General features: G+C 34.1%; 1 protein-coding gene across 2 annotated transcripts; it reads right to left on the bottom strand.

Moving 5' to 3' along the window:
- Nucleotides 1-1108: 1108 nt before the first annotated feature.
- Nucleotides 1109-9780, bottom strand: LOC110794471 (polynucleotide 5'-hydroxyl-kinase NOL9). Of its 2 annotated transcripts, none has more exons than XM_056829217.1 (10): nucleotides 9650-9780; nucleotides 7451-7685; nucleotides 6324-6421; nucleotides 6164-6197; nucleotides 4377-4546; nucleotides 4107-4290; nucleotides 3181-3361; nucleotides 2913-3012; nucleotides 1634-1761; nucleotides 1109-1373 (listed from the first exon to the last, which is right to left on the bottom strand). In XM_056829217.1, the coding sequence occupies exons 2-10, from the start codon at nucleotides 7636-7638 to the stop codon at nucleotides 1320-1322; spliced, it is 1137 nt and encodes a 378-aa protein (XP_056685195.1). In that variant the 5' UTR covers nucleotides 7639-7685; nucleotides 9650-9780; the 3' UTR covers nucleotides 1109-1319. The 2 variants fall into 2 exon arrangements, with proteins under 2 accessions (XP_056685195.1, XP_021855146.1); XM_021999454.2 differs by having other exon boundaries at nucleotides 7451-7664; nucleotides 9650-9779.
- Nucleotides 9781-20499: the final 10719 nt, after the last annotated feature.

The raw sequence follows: 20499 nt of genomic DNA, 5'->3' as shown, positions 1-20499 counted from the left end.
TTTCCTTCTTGGTTTGGACTTCGCAATCGATTTAGATCCATTGCTTTTGCCTTCACTTTCGATTTCACCATTTCTATATGATTCGCCAATGGGACGTTTTTCAAGCTTCTTGATCAAATTGGCAATTATTTCTTCTTGTCGGTTGATTTGGGCTCATTTTTCTTCGCCGTCCTGGACAAGTTTTTCAATGAGTTGCTACCTATTCACCAATTCTTCCTCAATCATGCTTGCTTCAATCGCCATGACATTTGCAACGACGACGTTTATTGCTCCATTGATTGGCTCCTGTGACGGACTATGGACCGCTCGATTTCTTGGATCCTGTGGCGGGCCCTGGATTGATGTTGGAGGGAAGAACTTGTTGCTTTTGCAGCCACCTTCTGAGGGTTTATTAGCGACGGTAAGGTTGCATCAAAGTGAATATATCTTTTCTTGGCCGCCATGATTGGATCTTGTTTCTTCATCATCATGCTTTTACGGCTCGAAAGTGCTTCAGTATTTGATTGCGGAGAAAGAGATGAGAGGTAGAAATCGTCCCACCGACCGTGCCAAATCTGTAAACACAAATTTAAAGTCTGCAAAATAAAAGAATCAAAATATGTGAACAAAATACATTTTATTGATTTTTGAAGTTTCTGGGTACAATCTTTAAATTTTGCTCCTCTGATTCGATCTCCACTTTGAATTTAACTTGGTTCACGGACTAATTTTATTTGTACTCGAATGACCCTTCGGGCTTGATTTCGTTCAAGAATGTTGATGTAGAAATAGAACTACACGTCAGTTTTATATGCTTGTTGTTCTTCTTCCACTTGATTATTTGATGTTGATTTGGTGTTGCTCACGGACTAGTTTGATCTTCTTGAATAAGGGCCTCCGAGCTTAATCTCGTCCAAGGTTGATCTTCTAGAATGGAGCGGCACGCCGATTTGAATATTTGATGTTTGACTGGCAGGGAGAGATTTGAGAGTTTTAGGTCTTGCCGTTTGTTTCTCCTCCCCTATCGAATAAATTAAAGCACTCTTTTTATAGAGTTAGGGGACCTCTAGGGTTTTTAATGTGCTCTTTGGGTCTTTTAAGTTAGACTTAACAATTATGATCCGTTAAATAGTTTTAACCCGTTTTTGTTGGGTATTTACCATTAAAATAAATGAATTCAATTAAAATAACTAAATGGGCTAAATTATTTTATTCACCCAAATTAATCAAGTTTAATTGATCGTCAAATATATATTCGAGTCAATATTTTGACCCGAACAATATCCAACGTGGTACGTTAACAAATTTTCCGTGCCTACGGTCACTTGGCTCTTTATCAGCTAGTTTGTTTGGACGACGTTTGCAGACATGTAAGGAGATACACAACCTTGTACCTGAAAAGGAAGATCATTCACAATAAGTTAAGAATCATATAGGCTCCCGCAATCAGTAACTAACTAGTATCCAAAAGTAAATCAACAATAATTAATCAGTCATCCTGCCCCGATAATCATCCAATTAATAGTGAAACTGTTAACTAAATTTCACTAATATCCAAGGACGTGTAAAGGATAAAACTATAAAAGAAAATTAGAAACATCGATAGACTATGGAGGAAAAAAATCATCAAGAGAAGTTTAACTTATAACCATACCTGCAACAAACCAGTAGGGATCTGAATATATCCTTGCAGGAGAATATCTACACCAGTTAGAATTTTCTGTGGAACAGGTGTGATCAAATAGATCACGTTCTTCAATGTATCAATGCCTCTCACGATACCTGGACAACAGAATAACGTGAAAACATCAAGTCTTCTGAGAAACATTACACTTGTATCAGGCAAACATGTGCAAGTATGATTAGACCAATGTGGAAAAATAACTACATTCATGTAATATGTTAAACTATTAGCATTAGTTCCTGGCTTGAGAATTTGAGATCAGGAGTTCAGGTACCGTTAACAACGACAAGTACACACTTTCACATGTTTAAAAGTTCAAGTTTATCATAAAATATCAACTAATCACATGTAGTATGCACAACAACATCAGAATTTGACAAACAAGCAACCCTCAATGAACAACAAAGACCAAAACAGCTTCACTTCCCTATTTTAACAATTGGTAGGTGGTTCCTCTAGCCTGCCCCAATACCAATATTAACTAGAGGTAGAGTCAGCTGCCAAGTGCCACAGTTAAAATCCCAGATACCAATATGAACTAGACGTAGAGTCGGCTGCCAAGTGCCACAGTTGAAAGCTAAGCTATAGTCCAGTCTCCACACACCAGATAAAACTTCCAAGCATGGAATTGGACCTCAATATTTCTCTCACGTATAACTCATTCACCTAAATGGAAATTTATTTAAAATTTCCGCTAAAAGTAGTAATATGCCAAAGCAAGTGCTGGGAACATTCAAATCTCTTTCTCATATAGCTTTGTGGTTTGTACTTTGTAGTACAAAGAATCAAAGCACTCAGAACTCAGAAGTAATGGACCTTAGGGAATTTTCAAAGTGTATTCACTATGAGCTAATATGGGTTAGTGTACAGGTATTGCCTACATATATTTCTTTGGGATAATATGGGTTAGTGCACAGGTATCGCCTACTTACAGTTCTTGCTATCATGAATTTAGAATACATTTTCTATATCACGCATATAAATGGGGAAAAGATGCTTAATTTCATATAGACTACATACAATCAGACAACAGTATCCAAATGCCAATGAACAGTGTGCTTTACAAAAAGAAAATGATCAAATATTTTCTTTTGAACCTGAAGCGTGTTCTAATTGGAATAGAAAACAAAATACAAAACAACATTGATATAACATTTTAAATCTAATAAGATGTATTGGTTTTGTATTATAGAAATATAGGACATACCATGCCTCCAAAAAAAAAGGTACATATATATGTAGTACATACCAAGGCCAACGCAGACAGGCAGAGATTGTGAGTCTGCACAGCTAACAGCCAATCCAACTATGGTTGCATTCAAACTATAGAAGACTTCAGAATTTGGTACCTAGCATAAATATTACATAAAAATGACCTTGATAATTAGAACACGAATAACAATGGTCCAAAAAGAATGATATCAAATAGGAAATCATGTGTTAGCAGAGTAGTAATAGTTCAAAAGCATACAATTAGTTTGTTACAGAAAGGTACGTTATTAGTTTACTGAACAGACCTCACAATGAAGATGCCTAATTTTGATACTTGATATTGGGACTTGGTAAGGGGTGAGAGAGGCTAATGCAAGGGAGAGTTCTTTGATGGTGGTGATACCCATATTACTCGGAAAGCACTGCCTAAAGTAAGCCATCAATCGTAGCTCTCTTATAAGACGTGCTTCCTTTTGCACCAACACCCTGGGAGACAGTTCAATCAACACATGAGAAACAAATTAGATTCTCTTAAAGTTATTGGAAGCAAAGCAGAAAGGTAAACTAGTAAAGCAAATATGTAATGTTCAGAACAAGAAGATATAAAAAGGCTTCAAATAGTGACTTTTGTATTGAAAAGAAATCTATGCACGGATAGAAACAAGAAACATTTATTCCTAAAATCCAAACGCCCTGCAAGGAGTAAATGAGGTAAAGTGATAATACATGATCATTGACCGAATGCTCAGACAATAGTGTGTGGGCAGTGAAAGAATATGCAATCAAACACAGTTACTACCCAGGTAATTTCTGTTGTATGTCAACTTCAGATCGATTAAAGCAGGTTCAATCAATCAATTACCCAAAATTTTCAACCTAACCCAGTAGTGAGACATTCCTTTGTCAAACTTGGTTAGGTTGAACCAGGGTCCAGATAACTTGTGGACTCAATGACAGTATTCCAGGAAAAAAAAAGACTAGGTTGATGTGGATTAAGTTTAAGCATTATTAAGGCATACAAAACCTAACCGAACCAGGTATCAAACTGATGTCATGTCTACAACAGGTTTAGTTAACAAACACCTAACAACAATTTCTTCTTCCTAACCACATAATATCGGTCATCTTGTTCAAACTTGTAAGCGCTAGATGCCTATAACTAGATTTTGTGAAAGCAGTCCAAAGTTCACAACAGAAATTGTAGAAAATAACAAAATTTCAGGAAACTTACGATCGGTTGTAAGAATCCTTGCGAGCAGAAGTCATCTCCACCAACTTAACGGAACTTTCATCAAGCTCATCCAACCAGAATGCCCCATCAGGTAAATTCTTACGCACAGAAGATATATTTATCTTGACCACATGTGTTGCAGCCATGTGTTTCAACATATCAACCAGTATATCAAAACCAAGACCTGTTAAGTAACAGGTTAGCTGTATGCCAAAGGAAGAAAGAGAAGTACATACATGAGGAAAAGTTGGAGATACTTTTACGACCTACCTTTCACCCAGCCAGGCGTGTTAATAATAAGAGGAAGGTCAGCTGCACCAGTGCTCGCATTCTTACTTGAAACCTGTAGGTCCTTGCTGTAGTGATCATACAGTGCAAATATACAATTCAAGTAGGTTTCAGGATCCCTTTTTGAAGAAACATCTCCAAAGAAATAGCATCTGAAGACACCCATGCAAAGAAACAACTATATAAGCACAATACTTATATCTCAAGATAAGCACAATACTTAAAAACAGAACCACGAGAAGGAAAAAAAAGGTTCGGTACTGATCTACCAAATGTGATGCTGACATATTTATGGATACAAAAGGGAAGGAGGAAGCAGTTAGGGAACAATCAGGAAGAACCTAGAGAGTGGTGTCATTATACAGAATGATAACTGATAATAAGCATTAATAGGCTTCTCAATTTCTCATATAAGTATGAAACTAAAATATTTGACGGGAAAACTTGCTTAAATGGTTTACAAAAGGCCTCTACTTGCTAACGCTGCATGTAAAGCTGCGTCCATGACCTCCCTCAACCCAGCCTACAGAGAGATCCTCACAGCACATAGAAAAGAAAAAAAATCCTAAAGCAACCTAGGATAGAGACCGGTAACATATGATTGTATATTGACCAAAAATTTTAACAAGAAAAGGTTACAACGGCAGTACTTTTCAGTTTCTTGCACTTGGTTCAAACATGATTGACAGAAACAAGGAAGAAACGAAACCAAGCTCAAGCAACTCCCAACTTCCACAAATTTTCCAAATAATCAACATGTTCATGATCTTTCTATTTCCCTCTTCCTCTATTTCTATTTCCCTATCCATCCTTCATCTCCCTCAATATTCAAAATTCATACAGAAGGCTAGTTGAAAATGAATTCATTATTCCAAGAAATCAAAAGGTTTAAACTTCATATTCTACTTGACATCAGCTGGTACAAGTCATACAACTCAGAGATCGATTTTATTTATAAAAAAATAACGATGAACAAATGTTGGAGCCTTGTGAGTTGTGATACGATGGTAATTTCATCTTTACCTTCCTTAGATATTTCCATTAATTAATTATCCTCAGTCCCATATATAGTGATCACATTCAACAAAACAAAACAGAATTATCGGACTTTGAAACAACACATATTTTAAGCAACCTCGAAAGAGAAATTGAATTAGGGAAAACCCTGTGAAAACTGAAAAGCATCCTGGTGGTTAAGTTGAAAGGAACTCAACTGGATTGCTCAAACTACAACATTACATAGTTATCTGGCATTAAGCAGGGATTGAAAAGGAAAAAAAGAGTCAAATGATGTAGTTGCCTACAAGTCTACAACAATAACCATGTATCCTAATTTGTAAAGTCTTTGAAGCAAAATTGAAAAAGTCCCTAAATTCCAGATGATGCTTAAAAACCCGCATATATCAAATCAATAAAGGTGTGCGAAGGCATTAACACATAAAGAGGTTTAGATATTTATCATTTTATTGTGACAGGTTTATTAGGCAATACAGCCAAAAGATACCAAACACACTAACTTAAAGCATATAGACAGAAAAAATTCATTTACTGCATACAGGAAAATCAGAGCTTAAGATAACAGGGCTCCAAAGAAGTAAAAGGCTATGTCATACTTCAAACCAAAGCATAATGGTTAACAGATGTTGCAGATGCTTCTTATATTATTTTCACCGCAATATCGAAGGATAAGCATAATCATTCAACTGTTAAATAACAATCTCTTAAAGAACTTGAAAAGAGACATTCGAATAAGCCAAAGGTGTTTGTACCTTAGAGGAGTTTTCAGACAAGGGATAGTTAAGTCTGGAGGAACGAAACAAAATTTATTAGAAATAGGAAAACATAATAAGTGTCTTTTGATGAAATGCAACCTACAAGTTACTTAAAAAAACATATGAAAAAGAAGAAAAATTCCCCATAATCAAGCACCTGGAGTTGCTTCATCAATTATGGTAAGTGATAGACATCCCGGAGGGGTGAACTCTGGCTGTCCAACATCTGTATCCAAGTAAGCTACTCTTTTGTATCTGCCAACAAGAATTAATAACTCAATACAAAAAACTGGCAGATGTAGAAGAAAAATCACCGGATACAAAATAAGTTAAATAAATTGTAAAAGTTCCCATTATCATTACACATCTGACATAAAAGACTGTCATTGCAAAAGTAAGTATGTAACTACTAGTTGTTCCAAAAGTCTACCGAGCAGGCCAAACAGACACCTACTTAAAAGTTCACTTAGTTCACCAACAAACATAACAGAATGCCTTGTTTAACCTACAAACTATGTGAAGGAACAATGTCTACTTTTATCAGTAAGCATGCTCAAGTCCAAGGGGAGACAAACCAATCTAATTTTTTTTTTAATTATAAAATAAATCCTCAAGGAGATTCTACTGGAAGAACAACAGATACAAACGCAAATTTAGTTAACAATTTGATCGACCAAATCAATCAGCAATAAAAGTGAACTATCAAAAACAAGAACATTAATGTTTAGTGTAATTAAGCCCTGAAAAGTTTGTCATAAAAAAAAGGCCCTTACCAATTTTATATCTAGTCTTACCAACAAAGAATTTAAGTTTAAACCGAAACGAATAATACTCTTTAGCAAAACCGGCAATTTAGCAGATAAAATACGGAGTAAAACAGAAAAGGTTGAAATGAACTGGAATTTTGAGCAGAAAATAAAGGAAGAAGAAGATGAATTTGATTGATAATACGAGAATTACAGAAAATGTAAATGACATTCAAGCTTTCGAGAGGCTTGATTATCTCCCAAATACAACCAAAACAACTGAGACTCTCTATAGGATTCCTCATGTTTTCCCTCACGTGATCTCTTTTATTTACAGAGATGACTCACTTGCTTTCTCTCCAAGATAGACTTGTTATGCTGCACTCCCAATATTACCCTTCCATATACCCAACTCAAATCAGAGGTGTACAAAATATCAACTTCACAAAAATTCCACATAAATTGAAGAGGGAAACGGGAAACTTATGGCTAGTCACGTGAAAATATTGGTCTAATGACAAGGTAGGGAGAAAGCTACCTAGGAAGGAAAGTGTTGAGGAGGTAACGAGAGAAAGTGGTCTTGCCACTGTTTTTAGCGCCGCATATGAAGACAATAGGAGCTAGTGATGTGAAACTTTTTGATATGTTGTCTGCAGCAACTGACCATTCTTCAGAAATTTCTATGCCTGGTGATGAAGTCTCTCTCAGTGGAGCAAAACCCGCCATTTTTCGCCTCTATCCTTTCTGTGTGTCTGCAGTGACAGAGCCAGAAACTTGAGAAGGGGGAGACGATTCAGACGAATATAAAATCAAACTAATTGATTACAAATAAAAAATATAAAAAAACCAACATCTAGTTTTAGTTCTTTTTTCCTATTATCCCAAAAGCAATGGTAGTTACAGTACAAAAATACTACTCATACAACAGATTTAATAGACTACAAAGGCCAAAGCAATATAGCTCAAATTAGAAATACTACACATGAATACCTGATAACAATGACATGGAAAGGAAAACATAGAATGAAATGACAATACAACTAGGAGCCTAGGACTCAAATTATTTGTAACTTCAAAATAATATTTCAAATTATAGCTTTACAGTTATAGTAAATTTAATTTGGCAGTATTTCTTAAAGCCATTCAAATGAATCTGAATTATATTTTTAATGGAATTAATCAGAAAGCTTGAATCATCCCATAAATTGTTAATCCTTTATGTCTCATCCTATCCCATGAAGCTTAATTTCAAGAATAAAGGAGTAAGAGGAGAGGCGCCTAGACTGGTGGTGGCCGCCTCCTGCACTACCTATCTCTTTAATAGGTTAGCCCTTAACAATCATCAGTTCTACCAATTTACCACGAACTTTAAGTCTTTAACAGAGGGAGAAGCAGACCACTAACTGTATTGATTACTGAACATTGAACAAGAAAAGCTGATCATTCCACATTTCTACCAAATGCCAAAGCCTTCACCCAATTAACTAGTTACCATCAAAGCATCCCACCTAACTACCACACTAACAATTAAACTACAAATGATACCAATTATAGGTAATCTACATTGAGAATCAAATATCAAGATTCAATAGTTGCCTGCTAATGAACTTGCTAGTTGGTATATTCATAAATCAACAATAGAACTGGGAGTGTAACAGGATACTCATAAAGTGTTACCTACACACCAACTCTCCAAAGTCAAGATTATACTCCGTAATCTATACAACAATGTAGCCCCAAAAGTTATGCAAGAAATACAGCTACATGCATCAATTACACCATACTAAGTTATTACTTGTATTTATTAACAACCTCGAAAGGCGAATATGCTACCCAGTTTTCGTCTTCTCCTTGTCTAGTACTCCCTCTGTCTCTTTTTGTTCTTTACGTTTTACTTTTTGTGTGTAGCAAAATGTTCTTTACATTTCCTTTTATATTATCACATAAATGCTTTAATATTCTATCAAAATTTGTGTCCAATGATTATTTTAACCAATTAAATTCATTGGGTCATTTAATCTCTCACGCTTTTCCATTGGGACATTAAATTTTTCTCATTTTTCTAATATCAGCATTTTGAGCATTTTGATAAAAGTAAAAACATTATAAATAAACGTAATTTGGCTTGTTTAAATAAAAAAATAGAGGAATCTCAATAAACATTAATTAATCGTTAAAACGTGTGCAAAATACCAAACGTAAAGAAAAAAAAGAGACGGAGGGAGTAACAATCAATCACATATTCACATCCTACAACCACCCACCACAACGAATTTGTTATTTTAAAAAAAAAAATGCAGCAAACCTACAAATTCAGAGCTAAAAAACTATGTTTACTTTTTGAAGAACACTCATGAAGAAAGGGGATATGGATGAATGTGGTGTGGGTTTTTCCGGGAAAGTGGATGTTGAAGAAGGGTTGTTGAGTATTGGTTCAGAAAGTGCTGGGTTTCGGGACAAATCGAAATGCACTGAAGGTGTTTGTGAAAATGCTTCAGAGAAAATGGCAACAAGAATGGCAGGAGAACAATGGGAGTGGGAAAGGGGATAGCAGATTCCAGAGAAGGGTAGGAAGAAGATAATTGATGAAGATGGGAGTGAAGTCGGAGCGAATAATTGTGATACATGCAAATTACAGCAACAAGAGTACGCATATTAAAGAAATTCAATCAATAATTTGGATTACTATTTACAATTAACAAAATTAGCAATTGACAAATATACTCGGAAGTTTTACCTGCTACTGACGACGAGTGATGAGTCTCTGTATGAGTGACAATAGTTTGCGAATTCCGAGGAGGTTTGAGAGTGAAGTTCAAAGGTTATTTGCTGTGTATATGCCCCAGGTATAATGAATGAAGGTGAAGGTGAAGGTGAAGGTGAAGGTGAAGGAGAAGGAGAAGGAGAAGGAAGAAGGAGAAGAGTGTAGTAGTCGGATATTCTGGTTTTAAGAGCCCAGATTTTGACATGTCTCATTTTTTGTGAAGAAAATAGGAGGGAAATACCAATTCGTGGACTATGGATCATGATGCAGCATGGTGCACTAAAAGAACACATGTGCATAAACAAAAGAACATGACATTACGACAAAAGAACATGTAATATAATATTTTACTTTTTGTTATAAAAAATCACAATTTATTAAAAATATAAAAAATATATGTCCATGTTCTTTTTACGTAATCAGATGTTCTTTTAATTATATACTAATGTTCTTAAGGTGCAACATGCTCTATGTGCACCATGGTCCACCTTCTAAATTGCGGGGAAATACATCACGGGGAACTTGCTGCTTTGGGTTTGGGCCTTTGGGCTTGTCTCATCTATCTATCTATTACGGAGTACTTACTACGGAGTATATACTAAAAGAGACACCAGGAATGACACGTATCATTTCCTGGTGCGATTTTTTCCCGCCAAAATGTTTTTTTATTTTTTTATTTTAAAATAAATAAATTATATTACGTTTTTTATGAAACTAATAAGATAAAAATATATTTTAATTACCATAGATGTGTACTGCATAATATATTATTGGAGGAAATCTAAATCAATACTTCCTCCGTTTAGAAATAGTTACATCACTTTGACTTTGACGTTTGCCAACGCACAACTTTGACCGTTAATATCTCTAGTTATCCATTAGTAAAAAATATTTTTTTTTTTGATAATTTGAAAAGTAGACCTTGAGACTAATTCAACCATTTTTTTATATAATAACATTTATATTTTATATATGTGTAAAAAGAGAGTCAAAGCTAATATATGAATAGTGCATGAAGTGAAAGTGATGCAACTGTTTCTAAACGGATGAGGTATTATTTTTTCCTTTATGATATAATTTTATTTATGTATTATTATAACTTTTTAATCTGATAAGAAATCTAAAAAATATTGATAAATGAACTTCTAATGTTAGTCTACTATTAATAATATAATACATGGTAGCTGGTAAGTAAGAATGTTAATTAAAATAATAATACAATGTAAGTAGACTAACATATAAGTTTATTTATCAAGATTTTACTCAATTCAAAATATGTTATTTGACTAACTCGGTTATGCTCGGGTCTTTTCGATAATTAGTCTTGAGTCATTCGGGTTTGGTTAACGTTGTTAGATCATTGTACATACAAGTAAACGACTATAATTTTTAACTTTGTATAATAATATGCAAATTTAGTTTATTTGAATATTTTTTTTACACAACTTTGAATTTATACTTTTTCATGTATCCTTTTTAGTTTCATGTTTTCCTAATATCACAAGTCTTTTAGTTACTATTAAAATAATAAATTGTTTTAGTAGTAGTCGTGCGTTGCACGGGCCCTAAACTAGTTAATCATTACTAGGTTGTCAAAAACTGATCTGATCTGATCCGATCGACATCTGATAAAATCAAGTAACGCGAAAAAAAATTAGATCCCGCACAAAATGTTATCGGATTATATCCGAGCAGATTATACTCGACTCGTAACCGACCAATGACCCTATTTGACAGCGCTACTAATAACGATTCCTTGTTTTGATGATGTCTCTTTCGGCCCACAAAAACTTATTCAAAAAGTTTTGCTCGTATCTGATGTATAATAAATTTATGCGCATCCAAAACGTACCCACTTTTTGATATGCTAGTCAAACTGGTACAAGTATCAAATATAGTATGCATGTATAGTTTGTGTTGATAACGAAATATTTCGTATAAATTAGTGATTGAGAAAGGTATATCCACGACAAATAAAACAAAAATTTCATCGATCAATACATTTTAAACATATTGCGTAATAGTAGAGGGGATATATATCCGAGTCGTTTGGATTGGATTAGGATTTTGGATCAGGTCTATCATGTTCGAGCAAAGAATCGTTCATGTTAGAGTATGGCTTGGTCAGGTTATGTTCGGATCCATTGAAAAACATTAGACCGCGTGATAGATTAATTATGGGAGATTAATTATGGGAGTATACATTAATTAATTTCCTAAACTTTCCTAGAGTTTCCTTACCCAAGCAGGAGAATAGGAAGTTGAGCTTTCCTAAGCTTCCCTAAACTTTCCTTAACCAAATAGGAAAACATAAAGTTGAGCTAAGAGAAATAAGTTCTTCTGTAAATACTAGTCGATTAGAAATAAACTTATTTGTGTGTGAAAATGATTGATTTTTTTTTTAAGTTACTTCTTATTTGAACTTATTCTGTTTGAAATCAGTCGATCTGAACAGAACAAACACTTAATGATCTTGGTGATCTGATGTAATCAATGTTTTAATTACTTTTTTTTTTTTTAATATATTAGACTCCGTTCTATTCGACATATCTTATCTAAACTATGTAATATGGAGTATAATCTTATCCAAAAGGTCTTGCGCGCACAAGATGTACAATAAATTTATCGTACACCAAAGTAACTTTTGCCTAGCTTTTTTGTAACTTTTACTATATTTTGGTTAACTTTTACTATATTTTGAAAAGAAATTGATAAATTAACTTTTTAAAAGATTAAATGATTAATTTTTATACATTATTAATGATTTTGAAGAAATTTTGTTATTAAAATAAGAAAAGTTTAAAAATATAAAATAGATAACTTTTATATATATAAGAGTAACTTTTATGTATTTTGAGTCAACTTTTACTTCAGTGTACAATATTTATTGTACACCCTTGTAAATAAGAATTTGTGAATCCTATCTGAACTTGTTTTCCAAAAATAACTTATTTTGTCTAAAATAAACTTATTTGTGTGTGAAAATGTTTGAAAAAATTTTGTTTTTTCTGAATTTATCTTATCTAAACTTAAATAAGTCAAAATAAGTCGAACAAAACAACCTTTAGTGATATACGTGATTAACGATGTTCAATATGAATGCCAAATTATTAAGACAAGGATAAACAAGCTCAAGAATAGATTGATTCGCAAAAATTATATGTGCCGAGAAGAATTGAAAGAACAAGATCAAAGGTTCTTGTACTGCATGTATAAGTCAATGATATATTAATTAGAACTCTCTTTAATTTGTGAAAGATAAGTCATGAGTTTAATACAAGTATATATATGGAATCAAGATTATTTTTGAATTTGTGTACGTTTTCACACTCTAATTATACTACTTTAAACATCATATATACGAAGTAACTTCTTAAATTTGTGTTTGGCCCGGCCGGTAATGTCCCAATCCGCGAGTTACTACTTTAAACATCAAATATACGATGTGTATTATGAAAAAAGTTGGTGTATATCATATGTTTGAGTTCCAAATTATATGTATTTATATACAATAAAAATCATATATAATGGTTGACTAAGATGGTAAATATCAACTGCTCAATAGCTGATGGCACTCATGTATGTTGTAGTTGTACTGGTGGTGGCCTGGGATGTAATATGGTGGCTTTCGCTACTAACTGCGAGCGATTTCCTTCAATATTGCATAAAGATTCGATAATTCCCAAAACACGTTACTTTTTAAGTTAATTCCCACCATATCGTCCACGTCAGCAAGGGAGAAAGAGAAGTAATTTTTTTTTTCGGTTCAGCGTTGAACCGCCATCTGAGATAGGTTTCGTTTTAAATCAGATGGCGGTTCAATGTTATAAACCGCTATATAACTGCTAACTGAGATAGCGGTTTGCTTTAAAACGAAACTGCTATCTCAGATGGCGGTTTGCTTTAAAACATAACGGGGGTACGGTAAGTTTTTTGTTTTGGAAGCTCGCTGTAAGTTTTGATTCAGGGAATATATAAACTGCTATCTGAGAAAGCGGTTTACATAAACCGCTATCTCATATAGCGATAGCGGTTTAGTGCCGCTTTGTTAAAAAAAATAGACCGGTTTTAACGCTGACGTGGACGGTATGGTGGAAATTAAGTTAGAAAGTGGCGCATTTTAAAAAATTTGACGTTCTTTAAACAGTATTGAAAGATATCGCTCACTAACTGTTGCTCATCATTTTCTATAAATAAAATGCTCCCCCCAATTATAAAAATAAAATAAAAAAGATGGTAGATATCAACTTTTCTTGTGACATGTCCCATTATATTCCTTACTAAGTAGATGATATGAATGTTCTAGTGACTAGAGAGTTCTACGCATACGTTATTAGAGACGTCTTTTAATATATTAGTATAAATAGTTTGTGTGTACGTAAAATGAAGGTGTGCCTAGCTAATACGGACCCAGTATGGCAATATGAGATCAAATAACTTATACATGAATGATGATCACTCCGTCCTTTTTGTTATGTACGTTTGGTGTCATGCACGCGATTTAACGACTAATTAATGTGGATTGAGATTGCTTATATTTTTTATTCAAATAAAATTAATTACGTTTGTTTATAATGTTTTCACTTTTATAAAAAAAAATCTGTCATTGAAAAGGTATGGAATATGTAATAACTCAATGGAAAAGTGTGAAATATTAAATAACCCAATAAGTTTAATTGATTAAAATAATCACTTGAGATAATTTTTGACAGAATATCAAGGGCATTTATGTATTAGTATAGAAGAAAATATTCCAAACGTAAATAATAAAATGAATCATGTACCAAAAGAATATATAAAGAATAAAAAGGATCGGAGAGAGTATTTCCTTCGTTTCATAAAATTCATCACATTTACTATTCATGTCGTCAAAATTGAACAACTTTAACCATAATTTGTAGGTAACATTATCTTGTTAGAAAAAAATGGATTTATTTCAATATAAAATTTTGAAATACCAATTGTTTATGAAGTATATATTATGGCATGTAAATTTCTCTGAACTAAAATTGAGAGATTTGAAAAACAAAGATATTTTTAGGCGAATTAGAGGTTTCACAATTTCAAAAAGTTGACGGTAGAAAGAGTTTTGAAATTATTTTATGTAATGTCCTTGATGGTCATTTGCCACACTAAATAAGTTATAAATTGGGTTATTAAATAACGCCTTCCAATTCCACAAAAACGCCATAAAGTACCCATTTTTTCCTCCTAAACTACCCTTATTATTTTATCACTCATTTTTTTTACATTATCCTTGACTTTCTCTTCCTCCTTTAGCATATTTCCCCTCCCTCCCCAACTAACCACCCACCATACATCCAGAGCACACCACCAGGTCACAAACGTGTATGAGAACTATTTGAAAACTCACCATGTGCTCTAAAATGATCGACGACAACCTAAAACAATTAAAAGTTAAGTATTGGTCCATTTTGGAATCTTGACACTATTCACAATTGGAGAGAATCTTCTAATTTATTTCCAATACGTACTTCAAAACATTTTCATGTGAGATCTTATTTTGTTTTTCCTAATGTGTGGTTTAACAATATCAAATTTTATATTTTTCTAACATACATATTTTGAGATATTTACGTTTAAATATTGAGTTGAAACGAGTTCAAAAGTCAAAACAAGACTAATATTCAAGAACAGAGGGAGTAAATTTTCTACTAAAACCTTATTTTTTTTCCAGTGACAAAGGTCGGGACTAGATCTTGTTGAGTGTATACCAACAGGTGGTCCACATTTAATTCGGTCCTATCATGGGGAATATGGATATTCTGAAGGAAATAATGCCCTTGGTCCAAGTATGCATTTAATGTTAAGTCTAATAAATGCGGTTCAGTATTAATTAACAAGTTAATAAATTCAGTGAGATCAAGTGAGCTGAATGCCTAGCTAGAGGCCGCTTCAGTTCAAGTGGAATTAATGATATTAATCCACAGCTTACTCTTGACTGAACCCGTAGGGTCACACAAATAGTACGTAAACGGATCAAGTATTTAATGGCATTAAATACTCCAACTATGGATATTCGGAATCGACGGATCTTGGTTTCAGTGGGAGCTAAGATCGTCAAAGGCAAACAATGAATACTCCGGAAACGATGATATTGACGGAAACGGAAATATGGATCGTATCGGAAATATAAATATTATCCAAGTCGTAGATGTTGCGGGAAACGGAAACATGGTACGTATCGGAAAATATTATCGGAAAAGGAAATATTGCGGAATCTGAAATATTGCCGGAAACGGAAATGTTGTCGGAATCGGAAATATTATTGGAATCGGAAAATAATTCCGGAAACGGAAATATTGAATATTTGTTCGAAATGGAAATTAATTCCGGAATCGGAAATGTTAAATATTGTTCGTATCGGAAATGAATTCCGAAATCGGGAAATTAATCGGAAGCGCATCGTACGAATTAGCATCGGACGAGACTTGCTAGACGAAGGCCCAGCACGAAGCCAGGCCCGCATTCAGCAAGCCAAGCGTCCAACACAACGCTGCTAAGGCCACGCCAGGCCTAGCGCAAGGCCAGGCCCAGCAAGGCCAAGGCGCGCGCGCGCGGGTGGGCTGACGCTCATGGGCTGCGAGCTGCGCCTGCTCGTGTGGGCCGCAAGGCTTGCGCGGGCTGTGCGGTGCTCGTGCTCGTGCAACGTTTGTGTTCGATACGAATCCTAAAGATAATGGAATTCGTTCTATGATTAATTCCTAATCCTAATAGATAGAATTAGTTTAAAAGAGTTTTAATGAAATTCTAAATAAACTAATTAGTATCCTAATAGGATTCTAAATCCCTTTCCATAGCCCTATAAATATGTGCCTAGGTTCACAATTTATGGACGAGAGTTTTTCAAGTATTCAGGGTGACATTTTGAGAGCAAAATTTCAGTCATATTGTTGACCTATTTAGCCGAAAATTCTAAGTACCTTAAGGGCGATTCTAGTTGGTCAATCTTAAGGCGGATCCGGACGTGCTGTGGATTTTCTACGGAGGGAGGACACTTGGAGTCCTAAAGACTTGTTCTTGTTCGGTTCGGGCGCAGCTAGGGAGGGCACGCTACAAAGTGTATGCATCCTAGACTAATTATATGATTATGTGCAATTAATATGATTCCTGGCATTAAGGTTTATCCGCATGATTTATGTTGTTCATATGTATCATAACTTTATATGTTCAACTTCGGATATCAGATCCGATCCGAAAATTCCGGATCAGGAAAATGTGTTCCGAATCCGACTCGAAAGTTTCGGATATCCGAATTTTTGGATCGGATATCTCGGATTGAATATCAGAAAATCCAAATACTATCCAAATTTAAAAAAAATTAAAAAATAATCACACTAAATTGGTTTATGGGGAGGGGTGGTAAGGAGAGGAGAGAGAAGAAGGTGGATGGGTTGGAAGCTAAGGGTTATAGTAGACCACAACCACGTAGTTGAAGTTCTTGCCGGTATTCATGGAGAGAGGTGGGAGGAAGGTGAATGAGTAAGCTAGGGAGGGGAATAAGCGAGGGTATAATAGAAAAGAGGAAATACTTTAGAGCATTTTTGTGTAAACATAGAGCTTGATTTAACAATTCACCTAAATAACTAACAACTACACAAACATCTAATTCAACCAACTATTACAAACAACTAAGGAGTAACAACTACAGAGTAACAATTAGTCAAATCAGCTAACAACAAACACTTAATAGCCAAACATGGCCATGAGCTTTACTGCAGGTTTAAAGAAGTTGGTATAAAATGATAAATGAGTTATATTGTCTAAAATTACAAACTGGTTACTAACATACATCACTTATGTTAAATGTCTCAATTGGTCATTTTATCAAACCACTCATGTGTAAAAAAAAAAAAAAATCAAACCACTGACAACTACTCCCTCCGTTCCAAATTTTTTTTTACGTTTGATAGCTTGCACGCGATTTAACAAATAATCAACGTGCATTGAGATTTCTATATTTTATTTAAACCGACAAATTACGTTTATTTATAATGTTTTCATTATAAAAATCTGACATTGGAATAATGGAAAAGTGTTGATGCCCAATAGAAAAATGTGAGAGATTAAATACGTCAATGAATTTAATTGGTTAAAATAATCATTGACACAAATTTTGATATAATATTAAAGAGTTGATGTGATAATATAAAAGGAAATGTAAATAACTTTTTGGGACTCCCAAAATGGAATACATAAAGTACATTTTGGGACGGAGGAAGTAATATCTAATTAACATATAACATCTACCTGCTAGTCAAAACTACCACTGAGTATTACAAACATTTAACATATACCACCAAGTCGAACCAAATAACATCTAATCTCTATTATATAAGTGAAGATGTGAGATTATTTTAGTAAATCCACTTTTGATGTCCCCCTTAGATTATTAAACTACTCTCTACACTTATAGAATATAGAATATAATGACAACCTACTCAATAGGAAAAGCCCAAAGAAATATTTTAATCAATCTAACCCCTTAAATGATTTCTTACCATTTTAATCAATCCGTTTATATGCGTTTGACTCTATCTAACTTATACTTCGTATGTTTCTTATATTCGCAAGCGATCACATTTATATTACGATTTTTTCATGAAATACCCCTGAGGTTTGGAAAAACGCACCAAATACCCTCGCGTCTTTTGAATCACATAATATACTCTTATTTTTTCCCAAGTTTGCACCAAATACCCCTAAACCGACCTTACATTAGTCCTCCGTTAAGTCATGTTTATAATTCACAGAATACCCCTATTTATAAACTTATTGCACAATATACACCTATTTTGAAACTAAGTTGCACCAAATACTCAAACTGTTTTTAAACTGCATAATTTGATTTCCACAAATCGTTCACCTAATTAATCAAATTAATCAACCTAAAAGTTAAACCTAAAACAAAAATAGAAGTAATAATCAAAGAAAATTGAAATGCTCAAACAACAAATCTAATAAGAAATTGATTGAATTGAATTATACTGTTGGTATACATATCGATCAGTGCATTAGTCAATGCAGTACTACATCTAAATCCAGCAGCCACCTGATTCTTAGTATCTGTAACTATGACCAGCTCTTGCTTGATTCTTTGAAGCTCTTCATTAGCTGTGAGAAGAGAAGTAATATCTAAGGCATGTTGGCTCCTCACAATTTCTAACTCTTTTTTCCATTCTGCTTGTTTATTCTGCGCGGTCTCAATTCCTGCTTGCTCCAATTCAACAACTCGAAAATTTTCAATCTCTGAAGTATCTTCGGCTCTCTTTTGAGCCACCAAAGACTCCTGAAGTTTCTCATTAGCCTCATGTGCTTGTTTCTTTGCCTCTTTCAACTCATTGAGTGCATGATTCTTCTCTTTTTCAGCCAAAGTTAACTTATCTTTTGCCTTCTTCATATCATCTTGTGCAGCTGATAATTGGGCCTACAACTCTGATGGCTTAAAAATACGCGCAGTTCCTTCTGAATGATCAAAAACAGAAACTGACATTAGATAATAATAAAATAGACCAATTCCTATCAAAGCACATTACATTAATTCCTATAAATCCCATTTAATTACAAGTATCTGAAAGTCTGAAACTACTATTCCCACAGTAAAACACTTCCAGGACCCACATCAACCACTTTCCCAGAGTTCAGCTGCATCAAATTAACCATTTTAGGCAAAACTTATCTTTTTAATTTTCAATTAACACTAAAAATTAATCAAGAACACCCTCCAAATGTTACAATTAGGGCATTTGCAACCAACTATGAACAACATTCTTTCAGATAGATTAGGACAAAGATGTACCAAAAATGCAATTAACCTAGCTATATCAATAGGAATTAGATCAAAAGCAACAAAATATATGCAAAAATGCAACAACCCCAGATTAAATTTACTCTTATATCACTGAAATCACGATGTGGGTATTTTGCAATAGAGTTAAACGAAGCAATTTACAAACAAAATCAATGACAAAACAGCTTATAAATTCGATTGAAAAGAAAAGAATGGGGGTTTAATTGGACCTTGTTAGAAGACTCTGGAAGCAAGATTCCAGCATTTGTCTTGGTGGGAGCAGTGATTTTCTCAATCAAAATGCGATTGAATGTGGGAATTAGCCTCTTTGCCATCTCTTTTCAAACTTTGCGAAATACCCAGAAAAAATTGAGGAGAGAGAAATGAGGGGTTTTGACGATTTGTAGAAGTTGTAATCAAGGGTTTTAGTTGTGATCAATTTACCAAAACAGAATTGGGCAAGCCACTAATGCACTGATCGATATCTAAATCCAGCGGCGACCAGAGAGAGCAGGAGGAAGAACATCCGAGAGGAGAGAGGAAGAGAAAGAAGTTGAATTTTTTTTTTTGAACTTATGTCGAAAAACATGTATTAAGGGTAAAATAGTAAAACGCAACTAACGGCAGACGTTAGGTGCATCTCATGAACAATACGGAAAAATAGGGGTATATTATGTGATTCAAAAGACGCGAGGGTATTTGGTGCGTTTTTGCAAACCTCGGGGGCATTTCATGAAAAAACCGTTTATATTATATCTTTTACATGTTATTTCAGGTTTAAACGTAATAAAACAAATCTGTTTCTTATATTCGCACGCATCGCGTACGTATAAGACTAATTGCGTACATATAAGACTAATTACATACATACGATAAGTCTGTTCCAATTTCCCGACCTCCGTCTATAATTTATATTTATATTTATAAAAAACACAAAAAACATCTTAAGAAAAAACAACATGAAAAGTAGAGTTTGGTCTTTGCCATCTCACTCCAGCACCTCCCAATGATT

Source organism: Spinacia oleracea, chromosome 5 (genome assembly GCF_020520425.1).
Source record: "Spinacia oleracea cultivar Varoflay chromosome 5, BTI_SOV_V1, whole genome shotgun sequence".
Lineage (NCBI taxonomy): Eukaryota > Viridiplantae > Streptophyta > Magnoliopsida > Caryophyllales > Amaranthaceae > Spinacia > Spinacia oleracea.
This window is presented reverse-complemented; position numbering and strand designations above follow the sequence as displayed.